The 16,181-nt window shown below is 49.5% G+C and overlaps 1 protein-coding gene across 2 annotated transcripts; it reads left to right on the top strand.

The window, feature by feature from the left end:
- The first annotated feature begins 537 nt into the window (after positions 1–537).
- On the top strand, positions 538–13,819 carry TBX3 (T-box transcription factor 3). 2 transcript variants are annotated; one of them, XM_033097950.1, is made up of 8 exons: positions 538–2,016; positions 3,670–3,937; positions 4,870–4,929; positions 5,191–5,337; positions 7,257–7,333; positions 8,436–8,593; positions 9,988–10,664; positions 12,459–13,819. In XM_033097950.1, the coding sequence occupies exons 1-8, from the start codon at positions 1,628–1,630 to the stop codon at positions 12,918–12,920; spliced, it is 2,238 nt and encodes a 745-aa protein (XP_032953841.1). In that variant the 5' UTR covers positions 538–1,627; the 3' UTR covers positions 12,921–13,819. The 2 variants fall into 2 exon arrangements, with proteins under 2 accessions (XP_032953841.1, XP_032953843.1); XM_033097952.1 differs by lacking the exon at positions 4,870–4,929 and having other exon boundaries at positions 540–2,016; positions 12,459–13,757.
- Positions 13,820–16,181: the final 2,362 nt, after the last annotated feature.

Below are 16,181 nucleotides of genomic sequence, written 5' to 3'. Positions count from 1 at the left end.
GAGAGCGCGCAAGCCTGGAGTCTGGGCGCTCGCCTCCCCGCGGCTGCCGCTGGCTTTTGTTGCGCCCAGCGGCTAAACGGCAGCTCGCAGGAGGCTCAGCCAGCCGTCCGCCTGGCTCGCCCAAGGCCGGTTAGTAAGAGGGTGAGCAGGAGAGAGAAACGGCAGCGGCAGCGGCGGCGGTGAGGCGAGCCGAGCACGCGAGAAGCGAGCGCCCCTGCCCGGCGCCCCGCGCGCTCTCCGCCTTCCTGGCCCGGCTCGCTCTCTCCCTCCTCCCTCCCCTTCGTCCCTGGCCCTGCCTCCTCCCTCGATCCCTGGCTGGATGACTGAGGCATTTCAGACGTGGGCTGAGCGAGAGCGAGCTAGCGAGCTCTGGGGCTGCGGCGATCTCTCGATAAGCCACCTAGAGGCGACTCAGTGAGCGCGCTCCCCAGTGGCGCCCGCCCTCCCTCTGATCATGTTGACATATTCACAGGACAGGCAGTAGTACCGATGCGGCGCTGCGACGTTACAGTTTCCGACACCTTCTTTTTATAACTCGGCTCTATCCCCCAGCACTCGACCTGTGAAAACCACGCCTATGCAGCAACACAATTGGTCCGAAAGCGTCAAAGAGCCAATCAAGAGGCCTCCGGCTCCCTGCAGCCCACAGCAGAGCCCGACCTTCTAGAGCCGCCGAGCAGACGCCCGGGGAATTCTAGAGGCGGAGGAGGGTGGCGAGGAGCTCTCGCTGGCTTGCTCGCTCCCTCCCTCTCCTCGCTCTCCCTCTCCCACTCCGTCCGTCTCTTTCTCTCCCTCCTCCCCCTTCCATCCTTCCTGCCCTGCGCGTCTGGACGCAGATTTAGGAAGCGAATTCGCTCACGTTTTAGGACACGGAAGACAGGCGCGGGAGAAGAGCACGGCCAGATTTCGGATTGAAACCCAGACACCCTCCGGAGGCTCGCAGCAGAGGAAGGAGGAGGAGGCGAACGGAAGCCAGTGTGCAGTTCAAGTTTTGATAGCGCTGGGAGAAGAGGGCTTAAATCAGAGTGGTGGTTTTTTTTTTTTTTTGCCTTTTTTTTTTTTTTTTTTTTTTTTTTTTAAGGAGAGAGACTTTTTCCGCTCTCTCGCCGGCAGTTAAAGCCAGGTCCAGCGCAACTGCAGGCGCCGCCTGCGAGAAAGAGGCAGAACAAGAGAGATAGGGGGGCGGGGGGAAGAAGGAGAAGAAAAGGTAAAAAGTCTCCTAGGAGAACTGTTCGCATTTGCAACAAAGAACTGGGGGCTGGGGCGCGGTTCCTGGGACCCAGGGCCGGAGTGTCTATTTCGAGCTCCGGCGCGAGTCGAGAGCCTGCTCGCTCCCCTCGCCTCTGAAACCGACTTGCAGGAGCGGCTTTTTAAAAACGCAAGGCACGAGGACAGTCACCCCAGCGACTATGTCTCCTGATTGCTCGCCTTGCCCTCTTTAAAAGCGGCATTCTCCTCCCCAAAAGACACTTACCCCCTCCCTTTGAGGTGCTTTAGTTGTGATTTTTTTTTTTTGCCTTTTTTCTTTTTTAAACTATGTGCTGCTGTTAACAAAACAAAACAAAACAACAGAACAGCAGCTGAGGACTTGTCCCCGGCTGGAGCCCAGCGCGCCCGCCTGGAGTGGATGAGCCTCTCCATGAGAGATCCGGTCATTCCTGGGACAAGCATGGCCTACCATCCGTTCCTACCTCACCGGGCGCCGGACTTCGCCATGAGCGCGGTGCTGGGTCACCAGCCGCCCTTCTTCCCCGCGCTGACTCTGCCTCCCAACGGCGCGGCGGCGCTCTCGCTGCCGGGCGCCCTGGCCAAGCCGATCATGGATCAATTGGTGGGGGCAGCCGAGACCGGCATCCCTTTCTCGTCCCTGGGGCCCCAGGCGCATCTGAGGCCTCTGAAGACCATGGAGCCCGAAGAAGAGGTGGAAGATGACCCTAAGGTTCACCTCGAGGCCAAAGAACTTTGGGATCAGTTCCACAAGAGAGGCACCGAGATGGTGATTACTAAGTCGGGAAGGTAAGTAAGCAGCGGGCCCCCTCCCCAAAATTATTGGAGGGTTTTCCCCTCCCTTTCTCTCTCTTCTCCCAGGACAGTCGGTTTGTCAGTAATTTTGCCTTAGAGGAAAACTTTAGTCCCCCTGGAACTGTGCACAGAGACTCCCGGGCCTGACCCCGTGGCAGGAAATTTCAGCTTACCTGGGTGTCTGCAGGCGGCGGTTTTTCTTAACTTAAGTCTGCATCCTGGGTTTCCTACAGCATAGACACAGTTTTTTCGGTGGAACTCAGACATTTCTGCAGGGAGAAAGAAAACCACCTCCCTGCAGGAGTTTCATTGTTTGAACCTTTCTGAAACATCCTTATGGCTTTGTTGATGTTTTGTTTTTGTCTGTTTCATTTTGTGCTCAAAGAGAAAAATGTAAAGCCCCTTTCTTTTGTGTGGTAGCGAGAGGCCTGTCACCAGCTACTCTGGCTCTTTCTGCCCTCCAGCCTAGCCTTTGGGTCTGGAGGGGCCTGAGCCTTCGGCTGCCAGGGTCAGAGAGGAATGGTAGGGCCGCTGGGTTTGTTTGTCCACACTGCTTCACGTGTCTGTAATCTGAGGGAGAGTTCAGCAGGGGATTTTGGGATAATTAAAATTATGTTTGCAAACCCCAAGAGCCAGTGGGGAGACATAGACAAATGCTTCTGTATCATGTGTGAATACTATCAACCATATTTTATGTAACGTTTAGAGGTCCTTGCCTGACCCGAAACCTGCCTGTCACTTAAAATCACAGATTTTTTTTATGGCATTGAAGTCTATCAAGGCATAACGTTGAAAGAATAAAAATAAAATGCCTCGCTTGATGTCTTCAGCTTTCTGTGTCTTTCTTTCCAAGCGAAAGGAGGCCAAAGTTGGGCATAAAAATTCTCAGACCCAGGAGACATTTAGCCAGTTTCACAGCGAAGTGCTTCCTTTTAAGTGGAGAGTATAGAATGCCAACACTTCTGGGAAATAAACAGCAATTTGGTGGCACAATCTTGCAGTTTTTGACTGGCCGGAGCAATCGGGGGAATGTGGTTAGCAGCTCCTAGGCAGATTGGTTATCAGGCCTGCGAGTCCACCCTAATCTACAAAATTCGTTTTAAGAACTCACCGAGTCCAGTTTCATTTCGCCAGCAGCGGGATGGCTGTTCTGAAGCAGGAGTACAACTTGACGTTTATTTCCTTGATACGTTTAACCTTTTCTCATCGACGGGTGGTGGAAAATTCTAGCCTTAACTGACCGCACTTTTAAAATCCTACCCCGAGCTGTTTAGAACTAGACACCCACAGGAAAAGGCATGGGCAAGAATTTCTCTATAAAGAGGACAATCTATAAAGTCACAATCTATAAACAGAGAAAAAATATGTATATAAAGAAATTGTGAGACGATGTAGAGAAATGCAGTGCCATAATTCCCTTGTTTTGAATCTTGGGACATTTAAAGATTGAGAAATGGAGCCTATTTAATACTTCTGTTGTGGAAGAAAACAATTTTGCACCTAGCCACACTGAAACATATAAGCTCATCCATCGCAGTAGCACATTTTAAATTTAATTTAAGTATTTTAGGATAAATAGAGACTCAAACCCAAGATTCTAAGTGACTTATTTATTTATTTTTTCTTTTCCCTTCTCTCCTATTGCAGGCGAATGTTCCCCCCATTTAAAGTAAGATGTTCTGGGCTGGATAAAAAAGCTAAATATATTTTGTTGATGGACATTATAGCTGCTGATGACTGTCGATATAAATTTCACAATTCTCGGTGGATGGTGGCGGGTAAGGCTGACCCTGAAATGCCAAAGAGAATGTATATTCACCCGGACAGCCCGGCTACCGGGGAACAGTGGATGTCCAAAGTTGTCACTTTCCACAAACTGAAACTCACCAACAACATTTCGGACAAACACGGATTTGTAAGTTTCATCGCTCCCTTCAGTAAAATGTTCTCTTTCTTCACTCTAGCAAAGGCAATGCTTCCCCCATGCCATGTAAAATCGTGAGTTTCTGCTCAGACTTCTCTCTTGCTCTCTGTAGTCAAACGTAGCGTACTTGTTGGATCTACTACAGAGTCGGTGAGAGAACTCAGAGTCGGGGGTGTTTCTCTACGGAGAATGGAAGGCCTGGCGTTCTAAAAGAAGCGAGGTCAAGAAAACGTACCAGTGCCTGTTTTAGGGCAATTCCAGGTCTTGGGAAAAGCCTGACCTGACAGTGAAGTTAAAAACTAATCGCTAAGATATAAAATCAATGTTAAAGTTATGTGTTCATAAAGGATTTATTTTAAGATATCATACGCATATTTGGAAACCAGCCATTTTATTTCTTGGGAGAGTTTTAAGGTTCGAAGCCTTGATTACATTGGTGAAAGGGTGTGATTCCATTTTGGGGAAGACTTTTTCTTTTGCTAAAAAAAGAATCTGGCTTAGGTGAAAGTCAGGTCTACTAGAAATGAGACAGATCTCCAGTGCAAAAATTGTGTGCGTATTGGGAGTGTATACATTCGGTGCGAGCATGCTTAGAAACTTTCAGGAGACTTGGATTGCTTGTAAAAGTCAAGCAAAGGACCTTTTGCCCCGGCCCCTACCCCTCCCCAACATTTCAATAAAATAAACAGTGATAAGCGAGGAATAAGCAGAAAGATTAGGCCCAGGAAGACGAGAATGGCGCGGAAATATCTCCAGCGGGCAGGAATTGCATTTGAAGCCCTTGATTTGATTAAGGCGTAAATATTCCTCTCTAGAGTTCAGCCTTTCAGGGTTTTAAGTGGCGTGGGCTCGTCAATTAGTGGGCGCTTAAAGGACTGAATCATTTTGTAAATTAAAATGCATGTTTTTCTCTATCTTTTAAGACTTTGGCCTTCCCAAGTGATCACGCAACGTGGCAGGGGAGTTATAGTTTTGGTACTCAGGTAGGCTAGGGTTCAAGGTTCGAATGAACCTCAGATGGTGAGGGTGGGGGGGACCCTTTGGAAACTGACGAGCAAATTGGATTCTCCGGAAGATAACATCTGTGGAGGGAAATGTACCCAAAGAGGCGCTCCCAGGAGGTGGGCTCCGTCCGACCGTGGTACCCTCCCGTGGGGTAGCTGTCAGCCTGGCAGGGGTTCTAAGAGCCTGTTTGTCCCTCTAAATCCTTTCTTGATGTGTGTCTCTCCTCCCTGCCCCTGCAGACTATACTGAACTCTATGCACAAATACCAGCCCCGGTTTCACATCGTCAGAGCCAATGACATCCTGAAACTTCCCTATAGTACATTTCGGACATACTTGTTCCCCGAAACCGAATTCATCGCTGTCACAGCATATCAGAATGATAAGGTAACCGAAGATGCTTTATCTTTTTCACGGTGATAGTTTTTCCTGCCCTGTAAACTGCTTTGGGTGAGGAGGAGAAAGGCCCAAGAGAATGGGGATGGGGAGTCTCGCGTTTTCTTTTTGTGATTTGACTGTCAGTGGAGCTTTTGCGCAAAGGGGCCGCTAGCACATTGCAGAGGCAGAAGAAAAAAGAAGGAAAAAATGCCAGACTAACTTTGCCAGTGAGAAGCTCCAGTAACCACTGTTGCTGCTGCCCCACCCCCACCCCACCCTGGGCTTTCCCCTGTTTGTTTCAAGGTTCATCTTCTTCAGGAAGAAGTTTGAAGGAATCAGCTGAAAATTTAAGGCAAAAGCCACTGGGGAGACTGGGAGGAGAATCCCAGTAGAGACCAGCTTTTCTCCCCTAGCCAGAAATCCTGAGTAGCTGATCTGGTTTTTATTACCTTTTATGCTGCTGTGCTTTTTATGGTGTGTGTGTGTGTGTGTGTGTGTGTGTGTGTGTGTGTGTGTGTTTGGAAAAACCTACTCTGATCACAGGGTCATGCTAATTGAGTTGTCTGAGGCTTTTGAGAGGAGGTAACCAAAGTCACCACTTCATTTGAAGTTTTTTTCTCCCTTGGACCTGAGGCCGGGGATTAATAGTGTCCCCAAATGGAACAGCAGGCAGCACCTGGTATATAAAATTATGGTGGCCTGAAGGTCATGGGCACATAGCACAGAGACACAAAGCGACTCTTGCTGCTGATCCACCAGTTGCCAGCTTGCTGTTAGCAGGCAGTTATGGGAGTGGGGGTGGGGGGCAACGGAGGACCCCTGTTCTTCAACTTCTGAACCCTGGATCTCAGTTAGAGTCCAGCCCATTGGACAACACCTACATTTTGAATTCACTATCACTGTAGGTGGGTCCTCTGTGGCCGGCTGATGGGGGTGTTTTCAGGTATGTTTCCTTAATGTGGAGAGGAAGATATCACGACTTCTCTCTGCAAGTCTTACACACAGGAATTTATTCCAAGAACTAGAATCCAGCCGTGGGGCCCTTTTCCACCTCTAGGGAACTCTGTATATATTATTTTGTTCACCCAAAGGGAAGGGATTTGAAAGATTACATACTATGTATGGCATTTTTTTACCCTCAGTATGTAGAATGCATGCTCCCTCTAGGCCCAGAATCCAGTGAATCTTAAGTTGCTGGTGTAATAATAAATTGTAGCATTTTTGATCAGACAAAGAGGCCATGGGCCTTCTCCACCTAATGGTGGTGGCAGAGCATATAAATGAAAACAAATGTTTCCAGTGGTCATTTGGTCCTTTTAAATCTGGAATTGTCAATATTGTAATTCCCCAAACCTCCCCCCAGCAAAAAAATCAAACCCATTCTGGCACAAGAGTAGCGAAACCCCATAAATCATTTTATTAGATTCACAGAAAAGATTGGAGTGTATAGAGTGTGTGTGTGTGTGTGTGTGTGTGTGTGTGTGTGTGTTTGGGAGCAAGAAATATGCCGCAACATATTTTATGATTAATTGCACTGTATAAAAAAGTCAAAATGAAAGCATACTTTTAAAATCTACAGGTTGTCCCTTTTGACTGTTCTGACAACTTTTCCATTTCTAAGCCCAAGCTGTCAGCTGCCCAAAGAAAAGAATGAGGGACTTCCCAGGTAGGGTAATTTCAGCCTGGAATCCCTTGTTGGCCTCCTATAGGAGACCCAAGACATGGTAGAGTTTCCCTTGATTTTTATCTCAGACCCTCCAAACTTCTGTTATTGTCTCCTCTCCCTTTCTCTTTAACCTGGCATATCTGAATGAGGTCTCCTGTTGGCAGTCAAATTTCTAGTAAACTGTTGAGTTGGGGAAAACACCCCCAGAACATTCTAGAAAGTGAGGCCAATGCGTCTCTCTTGCTTGTGTCTCCTCCTTTAGATAACTCAGTTAAAAATAGACAACAACCCTTTTGCAAAAGGTTTCCGGGACACTGGAAATGGCAGGAGAGAAAAACGGTAAGCTGAGATAGTTACTTATTTCTCAGGTAATTTAGAAAAAAAATCACTTTGCTAGGTCCCAAGTCTCCCTGTTAGAATTGGGATGCTGGCACTTATATTGAGAAGGGGAGGGGAAGGTGGGAAATCATTTACTCCCGCTATGCCATGTGCCTGAGGATTTCGGTATACTGTACTTTCCCCACCTACTTGTTACCTTAAAGGAAATTGACTAGGCCACACCACACTTCTCTCTGGAAGAAAAGCAACAGGGATAATTGATTATATACAGATGCCTATTAATTCCTAATTAATTGAAGTTCATCCTGGGCAGGTCCCAGGAAAGGACTAAACCATGCACAAAATGCTTTGGAATTTTTGCAATCTCGTCCTGCAAATACCATCAGACAGAACTGAATCCCCTGGAGAAATCTGTGGTTCCCTTTTTCACGGGTACATGTATCATTTTGCATTCAGCAGACAGCTGGATAGTATATGAAAGACGCTCTCCACTCCCTCACCCACTTTCAAAGAATTTCTAAAATCCAGAAAATCAACCCCAATTTTTAACCTATCCCCTGAGGGGGGGTTGGGCATTAAAAAATAATTTCTAACATCTAAACAGATTTTTTACTCCAATTAATGTGTTGGCGAAACGATTACAGAAAAGTGCACCATGAAATAACCACTTCCTCCCAATCTTAGCAACCAGTGGGGAGTTTGTAGGCTGTTTGTGTTCACCGGGTTAGGTCCCCCATCCCCTCCCTCTGCCAAGCCCGCTGTTCAGCTGTCTCTGGTCAGCTCCAACCTCCCCTCTTGCTTTTTTGCTTTTAAACAAGATTTCACAGCTCAAGCCCATGCCCTTTCCTTAATGAAACTCTGATCTTGAATAAATGCAACCTGAGCCGCCTTCCTGGTGCCACACTCTTCAGCCCAGTTAGAGGGTCAAGAACAATGCCTAGGTCTGTGTGGCTGCCCCCAGGCAAGCAGAGTGCAGAATTAGTGTTGTCCGTGGGCAGCAGGCAAGGTGAGGTGTGTGTGCCTCTTTGGAGTGGGGGAGACACAGAAAGGGGGGAACTGTATGTTCCGTTCTGTAATGGCTGGGTGTGGGCTTCTGTCTCAGGAAACAGCTCACCCTGCAGTCCATGAGGGTGTTCGATGACAGACACAAAAAGGAGAATGGCACCTCCGATGAGTCCTCAAGCGAACAGGCAGCCTTCAGCTGTTTTGCCCAGTCCTCGTCCCCAGCTGTCTCCACTGTTGGGACATCGAACCTCAAAGGTAAGCCTGGTCACCTAAGGTTGTCTGGACTCCAGGTCTTGGAGGCCTGGAAGCATGGGGACCGGGGCACACACCAGGGAACTTGCCCTTCAGAAGCTGCAGACCCTTCTTGAATTCCGAAAACTGGAGCCAACATTCACAAAGGGTGATTGGGTGTGTGTGTCCCCCTTCTAAGCTAATATAAGAAGAGCTCAGAATCCCTTCCCTCAAACCTCAGTTTGACTGGGAGTAAGGGTGGTGTCTGTCTGTATATTCCCTCTTGGTGGCCTCCCTTCCCCAGCTTAGAAAACTGCCTGGAGCACTTTCTCTGCCCTCCCATTGTCTCCAATCAAGCAGCTACTGACTTTTTTTTACCATCTTTGAACTCAAAGGTAAAATGTGTTGGGCTGGGGGAGGCCAGGGATTCTCTGCCACCTGGAACAGAGATGGTGGCCGAGAAAACATATAGAGAGCAACAACCTGTGCAAGGAGATGGAGCACAGGGGATGTGAATTGGGGAGGGGTGGGGAGGGTGTTGGGAGGGGTCGAGATGGTTCAAATCCCCAGTTGGTTTCCTGTGTTTAAAGAGCAAAGAACTATTTCTATGGAAAGATACACACACTCGCGCAACGGGAAGAAACCTGTTTTTTATGTTTAATAAAAAATGAAAGTCCTTTCTGTCATCAATCCATTTAAGCTTTAAACATAAAATAGGATCCCCTTTTCTTTTTTCCTAGTAGGACACCCACAGAGGGTGTGGTGAGAGCAAAAAGAATCTCTGATTGTCTGGGGGCGGGAGGAGGCTACCCATCACCCATCTGTCTGTTGGGACTGGGGCAAACAGAGAGGCCCCGTGGAGTGTGTGAGTTAGGGGCGGGGTGTTCATTTCTGCCACTACCAATTCAGATGTCAGGGTTCTTTCCAAACAAATCCATCCGAAAGAATTCACAAATGTGTGGAAGATGCAGATCTTCATCACTCACTGAACAAAGACCCTAATGGTGTTCCCGCAGTGAGTGTTAGTGTAAGTTACTTTTTATTTTAAAAAAGTAAATTTGCAACCGAATAGGAAACGGTGAGTAAAGGCAAAGTCAGACACACAGTAGGAGCTCCATCCATGCTTGCAAAAGAAAAAAAAAAAAGGAAAATTCATTACCGACTCGGGGGAGGGTTTCAGTCTATCCAAATACCTTAAGTTCATTATTAGCTCATTGAATTTTTACACTAACGTTATGAAGTATCATCACTCCCATTTTGCAGATAAGAAAACTGAGGCACAGGGAGGTTAAGGGGCTTGCCGGGTGTTACCCAGCTAGTAAGTGGCCGCGCCAAGATTGAACCTGGGAAACTGGCTTTCCTCTGGTCCAGATTGGAACTAACGTCCTTCCGCCCTGCTTGTTCCCCTCCTATGGTAGATCTGTGTGCCAGCGAGGGTGAGAGTGACGCCGAGGCCGAGAGCAAAGAGGAGCACGGCCCGGAGGCCTGCGACGCAGCCAAGATCTCCACCACCACGTCGGAGGAGCCGAGCCGCGACAAGGGCAGCCCGGCGGTCAAGGCTCACCTCTTCTCGGCGGAGCCCGGAGGCCGGCCTCGGGACAGCGGGCGGATGGACAAGGCGTCGCCCGACTCGCGTCACAGTCCGGCCACCATCTCGTCCAGCACCCGCGGCCTGGGCGCGGAGGAACGCCGAAGCCCAGGCCGTGAGGGCGCGGCCACGTCCAAGGCCGAGGAAGCGCGCGCGCTGCCGGGCAAGGAGGCCTTCGCGCCGCTCACGGTGCAGACCGATGCGGCCACGGCGCACCTGGGCCAGGGCCCGCTGCCCGGCCTCGGCTTCGCGCCGGGCCTGGCCGGCCAGCAGTTTTTCAACGGGCACCCGCTCTTCCTGCACCCCGGCCAGTTCGCCATGGGGGGCGCCTTCTCCAGCATGGCCGCCGGCATGGGGCCCCTGTTGGCCACTGTGTCCGGGGCCTCCACTGGCGTTTCAGGCCTGGATTCTACGGCCATGGCCTCAGCCGCTGCGGCACAGGGACTGTCGGGGGCCTCCGCGGCCACCCTGCCTTTCCACCTCCAGCAGCATGTCCTGGCCTCCCAGGTATTTATTTATCATCCTTCCTCCTGCCTCCTCTCCAGCCCCTCCCTTTGATACCAGACCCTCACCCAGTCCCCGGCCTCGTAGCTTTAAATGATATAATAATTGCTAGGTGCAAGCCTTAGCTCATTGATTCATCATAACTTCACACTTACCCCCCAAAAAACTTAGTGTTTTCACAGTTAAGGGCTGTTTATAGCAGAGTAGGTACATAGTAATAATAATTATACCCAGCACTGTGTTGTGCTAGGCACTCTTCTAAGTACTTGATTTATTCCGACTTCAGTGGGACTAGTATCACCTCCACTTCATAGATGAGGCCCAGAGATGTTGAGTAACGTATCCAAGGTCACACAGCCAGTAGGTGGTGGAGCTAAGACTCTACCCCAGGCAGTCTGACTTCAGGGTCTGTGATTTTCACTTCAGAGCTGAAAGGTCTCTTAAAGGTCTCATAACCAACCTTCCCCAGAGAATTAAACAAGGGGGAGACTGAGGCCTGGCGAGAGGAAGTGACTCCCTGGGTGGGAACTGAGTCTTGAGTTTTCCAGCCTTTTCTCCCAATTGGAAGCTTTTTTCCTGCCCCCCTCCCCCACCCCAAGCAGGCGTGTTCCCCAAAAGGGTTAATATTTTGTGCACAAGTGGGAAATGTCAGAGGAGAGGGACAGCCTGGCGGCCTCTGTATGGTTCAGACAGCTGTGTTGGGACATGGGGTGGCAGAGGAGAAGTCTCAGGCCACTTGGAAACGCTCTGAACTGGCAAAAAGGTTCTCAGGGGTTTTCTGCATGCCCTTGCCTTTTGTTTTCTCTGGGCACATTCTTCTCCCTTCCTTGAGCCAAGAGGCAGGATTGGCCTGCCACTCTGGGGGAGGAGGGGGCTGGTTTCTGGCCTTTCTCAGTTCCTGCCATCCCCTCCCTTTGCCCCTCCTGGAGACCTCCTTGTAGGTGGGCAGGTGATAAGTGTGCAAGGGGCTGCCTGGGCAAACAAGTACTAATGTTATCTCAAGGGAAGGGACAGGTAACAGGCCCGGATCTGGGTCCCTGGCTTTTACGTTCTGTTTCTGCCACTTTACTAGCTGAGTGATTTCCTGTGACCCTGGGGCCTACCTCAGTTTCTCCACCTGTAACACCAGTGTATCAGGCTAGGTTCCTTCTTTGTCTCTGTTTATAGTAAATCCCCTTTTCCTCCCCCCACTCCCAGTTTCCTTTTGCTTAACTTCCCTGGATTTTTTTCATTAGCAACAACACTTCTAGGGTTGAAGTAGGAGAGTTTGGGGTGGGGGGAACCAAGATGAAAAATAATTATGTCTAATTTATGTCGTCTGGTTTTCACTCAGCTACCATTGCAGGGTAGACTGACTCTATAGTCCCATTTAACAGGTGCAACAACTGACCCTGATGGGAGAATTTCTAACAGTCCTATTGGCCAGGGCACCTTACATAGCACATCAAAGGCATTAGCTCATTTAATATTCACAAAGTCCCCAACAGTATATGAATTATTTAATATTCCCCTGGTTATTTTTTTTATACAAGAAAGCTGAAGAACAGCGAGTGAACTATCTAGGCCTAGAGTGACACAGCTAAGATTTGGACCTAGAGAAATAAGTCTGAGTGTCCTCCTTCCCCTCTCTCCAACTCCACACCCCCAGAGAGAAAGAACAATGACTTGCGCAAGGTCCCAGGTTGGTGGGGGTGGGAGTAGGAGTGGTGGGGGAGGGGAATAGACAAGGTTGGCTTCTTCCTACCGCACAGCCCCTTCTCGGCTGACTCGCTGGATGCATTTCTTTTCCTTCCCCAGGGCCTGGCCATGTCGCCTTTCGGAAGCCTGTTCCCTTACCCTTACACGTACATGGCCGCGGCGGCGGCCGCCTCCTCCGCAGCGGCCTCCAGCTCGGTGCACCGTCACCCCTTCCTCAACCTGAACACCATGCGTCCGCGGCTGCGTTACAGCCCCTACTCCATCCCCCTGCCGGTCCCCGACAGCAGCAGCCTGCTCACCACCGCCCTGCCGTCCATGGCGGCGGTCGCGGGGCCCCTGGACGCCAAAGCCGCTGCCCTGGCCGCCAGCCCGGCCTCGGTGGCCGTGGACTCGGGCTCAGAACTCAACAGCCGTTCCTCCACCCTCTCCTCCAGCTCGGTGTCCTTGTCGCCCAAACTCTGCCCTGAGAAAGAGGCGGCCACCAGCGAACTGCAGAGCATCCAGCGGTTGGTCAGCGGCTTGGAAGCCAAGCCGGACAGGTCCCGCAGCGCGTCCCCATAAGCCCCTCCCCAGAAAAGTCTCTTCATTCCAGTCCAGTCACGTCTGCAGTGCACTTTGTTGGATGTAAAATAAACCACGGACATGCAGTGGGGTTAGCCCTGCTTTGTGCAGTCCTGTCTGGGAAGGGGTGCCGGACTCCCTCGAGAGAATATGCTAGAAACAGGCTCTGTCTTCTTGGCGTGGTTTATATATCCGGGATCTGGCTCAGATTCTGGGGGCTCAGAAACGTCTGTTGCATTGAGCTGTTGGGGGTGGGAGTTAAAACAGGTCTGTCCAGAGCACCTCCAGCGAGGCAAGTCTGGGAGCCTGGGAAGAGGTAGCCAGGTCTACCCAGAGGGGAGGTGTTGAAAGACTTCTCCCCCAGTGCAGATTTATATATTTTTTTCCTTCACCGTGTCAAGTGGAAACAAAAACAAATAAAATTTAAAAAAAATACCGGGGGCAAATGAATACATTAACATGATTCTGTTTGTGAAGATTAAAAACTTTATAGTGACTTGCATATCAGTTCTAAATAAATTACTGAGCAGCATTGTTTTTTTTTGGGGGGGGTGGGGTGGGAGTCGCTGCCAGCTTTGTTTAGTCTCTATTAAGGAAATCTGTGTCTTTTTAATATTCTTGTGATGTTTTAAGAGCCGCTATAGGTCTCTTCTTGCATGTTCCACAGTGATGTATTTGTGGTTTTTCATTTTGAATGCTTGCTTTTAGAGAGAAAAGAACATGACCCCACACCTTTTACCCAGTTCTCATCGGCAACCCCAAGGGGGAGGATTTAAAGGGAAGAGGTGGGGAAGACACAAAAAAATGAGTTTATTTTATCTAAGCTCTGTAGCAGGATTCATGTCTCTCTGGCGGTTCTTTCTCTTTCCTGTATATGCAATAACAAGGTTTTAAAAAAATAATAAAGAAGAAGCGAGACTATTAGCAAAGTATTTATGTAATTATTTGATAACTCTTGTAAATAGGTGGAATATGAATGCTTGGAAAATTAAACTTTAATTTATTGACATTGTATATAGCTCTATGTAAATAGGATTGCAGCTGTCAGGTTTTGTGTTCTTGTTTTCCTTTAGTCAGTTTTACTTCAAGGTCACAGGATCGCTTTTAAAACTAGAAAACACACTTTTCTGCACCAACACCAACACACTTTCAAAAGAGTCATCTGCAAAAAAAAAATTTTTTGTTGTTTTTTAATGTCTAAGAGTGAGGGAAAGTGCTATTGCCTATTTTACGCAAGATTGGGAAGGTGGGGCCACTTCCCAGCTCCACCTTAAATTCCTTAAAATATAACACCCTAAGAGTGGTTCTGAGGTTGCTTGGGGGTCGGAAGGGTGGGGAGTACAGAGGCTGTGGTTTGACTTTCTGATTTTTCTTTTGTATTTGTAATTGCTAGTCTCTGATTTCTTCAAACGAAGTGGAATTGACTACTGTCTTCAATATTGGTGGTGTTTTGAATTGGTGCCTATAGAGAGATATTCACAGTTCAAAAGTCAGGTGCTGAGAGATTGTTTAAGACAAAAACTCATGAAGGTATACTTTGTGTTATAATTGTTGATGAGTTCTTTGGTTTTCTGTATTTCTCCCCCTCTCTTTAAAACGTCATTGAAATTTCAATAAATTTTTATTGAAATGTCTTTGGGCCTCGTGTTAAGTGCTTTCTTTAAGGAACTTTCTTGAGAGCGGAGTCTTTCTCCTTCCTTCCTCTATCCCCTTCTCTTTGCCTTTAAGTAATTAAGACCGCCCCCACTGAACCAAAATGAGCTGTCACTCAAGTTACAAAGCTAAAAACAAAAGTCCCTCACTCGGTCGGTCGAAGAGAGCCAGCCGCTTCAATCTGAAATTACTTTTCCTTTAAATTAGGGAGCAAAACGAGAGACGGAAGGGGTCTGATTAGAACTGGATAGAATAGCAATTTCATATACTTCAGTTTTAATGGAAAAAGAATGCTCCCCTCCCTATGTCAATGTTTCCCACACGGATCCGACCAAAAATACGTTGGACAGTGAACGTTTTCGTTTTAGCCTCGTTCTCCATTTTCACCTCCATATGGGAAATCCAAGTCAAAAATACCCTTGTACCAGTGTGCAAAAAGGCTAGCAGAATCTCCTTCTGGGCCAGCTCCACCTTGGCAAGACAGCAACGCCCCAGGTTGCAGGAGAAGTGGAGGAGACAACGTCCCTCCTGCAGTCCCTGGTGTCTCAGATTGGACCAGGCTGACCCAAGGCGCCCCGATGAGGCCCCATCCCGAAGTCCTGCGTGCAGAGAGCGACCAGCTCCGTGCAAAGTTGGCCGTGTCACGCGAGGGAGGAGGCCAGTTTTCCCCGCAAGGGAAAGGTAATTCCAGGGCGCATATTTGACCCCCTCCAAGGGGAAAGTCACCCAGGAGGCTGACACCCTCCTCCAGTTCTCCCCTCCAACCAGCCCCAGGCTGTTTGGGGAGTTGCCTTTTGAAGTTCAATTTATCTTTGAAACATTCAATAAAAAATGGTGAGGCCGTGACAGTATTTTGGTCTCCTAGCCTCCCCATCCCCAGCTTCTCGGAGGTGTGTGTGTGTGTGTGTGTGTGTGTGTGTGTACGCGCGTGTGTTGTGTTCGTGTGTGTATGGGGGGGGTGCGGGAAGGTTCTCGAGGCTTTACTTGCCCTGGAGACCATGACGTGAGGACCCAGCCGGAGCCTGCCTGGCGGCTGCCCTTCTCCCCCCTCCCTGGAGCCCGCCAGCCCGGCCCCAAGTCCCTGTCACCTTCGAGACTCTTGAATGGCCGGCGAGGAGGACTCCCTCCCCTCCTTCATCCTGTACTTGGAAGGGGATCGGGGTCGGGACCTTTTGGAGAGGGGGGCAAAGCCCCTTCCATCTCCAGCTAGACACATGGGGGAGTCCCACAGCCTTTCCTGCGCTGTCTCCCGGGGTGGGAGCGAGAACAATCGGGGCGGGGGCTAACCGCCTGGGGACCTTCGGGGCGCTAGCTCCCCGGAGGATTCGGAGATTTCCAGGGCGCGCGCGGGTTCTTGGCCCCGCGATTACACGCGGTGCTGCGCCCCTGGAAGGTGCTAGTTGGGTTGCGCCCAGCGGCGCTTTCCCGAGTGGGGACAAACAACCTCGGGCTCAAAGAGGGAAGGAACCCTTTTCTTTCTCCGTCCAGATTTGCAGATTTGCTCACCTCCTTTCCACCCCTCCACCCCCAATTATCGGACAGTGCTCAGACGTGCGTCCAGCCTCTCCCACAGCTTGCCTTTTTTTTTTTTAATCTCCCGTGTATCTT

This window comes from Rhinolophus ferrumequinum, chromosome 25, assembly GCF_004115265.2.
Source record: "Rhinolophus ferrumequinum isolate MPI-CBG mRhiFer1 chromosome 25, mRhiFer1_v1.p, whole genome shotgun sequence".
In the NCBI taxonomy this organism is placed as follows: Eukaryota; Metazoa; Chordata; class Mammalia; order Chiroptera; family Rhinolophidae; genus Rhinolophus; species Rhinolophus ferrumequinum.
The sequence above is the reverse complement of the archived record's forward strand: the minus strand, read 5'-3'. Positions and strand labels throughout refer to the sequence as shown.

What these genes read in the sequence shown, in the direction of transcription:
- TBX3 (XM_033097950.1), top strand. Translation starts at nt 1,628, where the DNA reads ATGAGCCTCTCCATGAGAGATCCGGTCATTCCTGGGACAAGCATGGCC. An exon ending in TGGGACATCGAACCTCAAAG is followed by an intron (nt 8,594 to 9,987) that starts GTAAGCCTGGTC and finishes CTCCTATGGTAG; the next exon opens with ATCTGTGTGCCAGCGAGGGT. An exon ending in AGCATGTCCTGGCCTCCCAG is followed by an intron (nt 10,665 to 12,458) that starts GTATTTATTTAT and finishes TTCCTTCCCCAG; the next exon opens with GGCCTGGCCATGTCGCCTTT.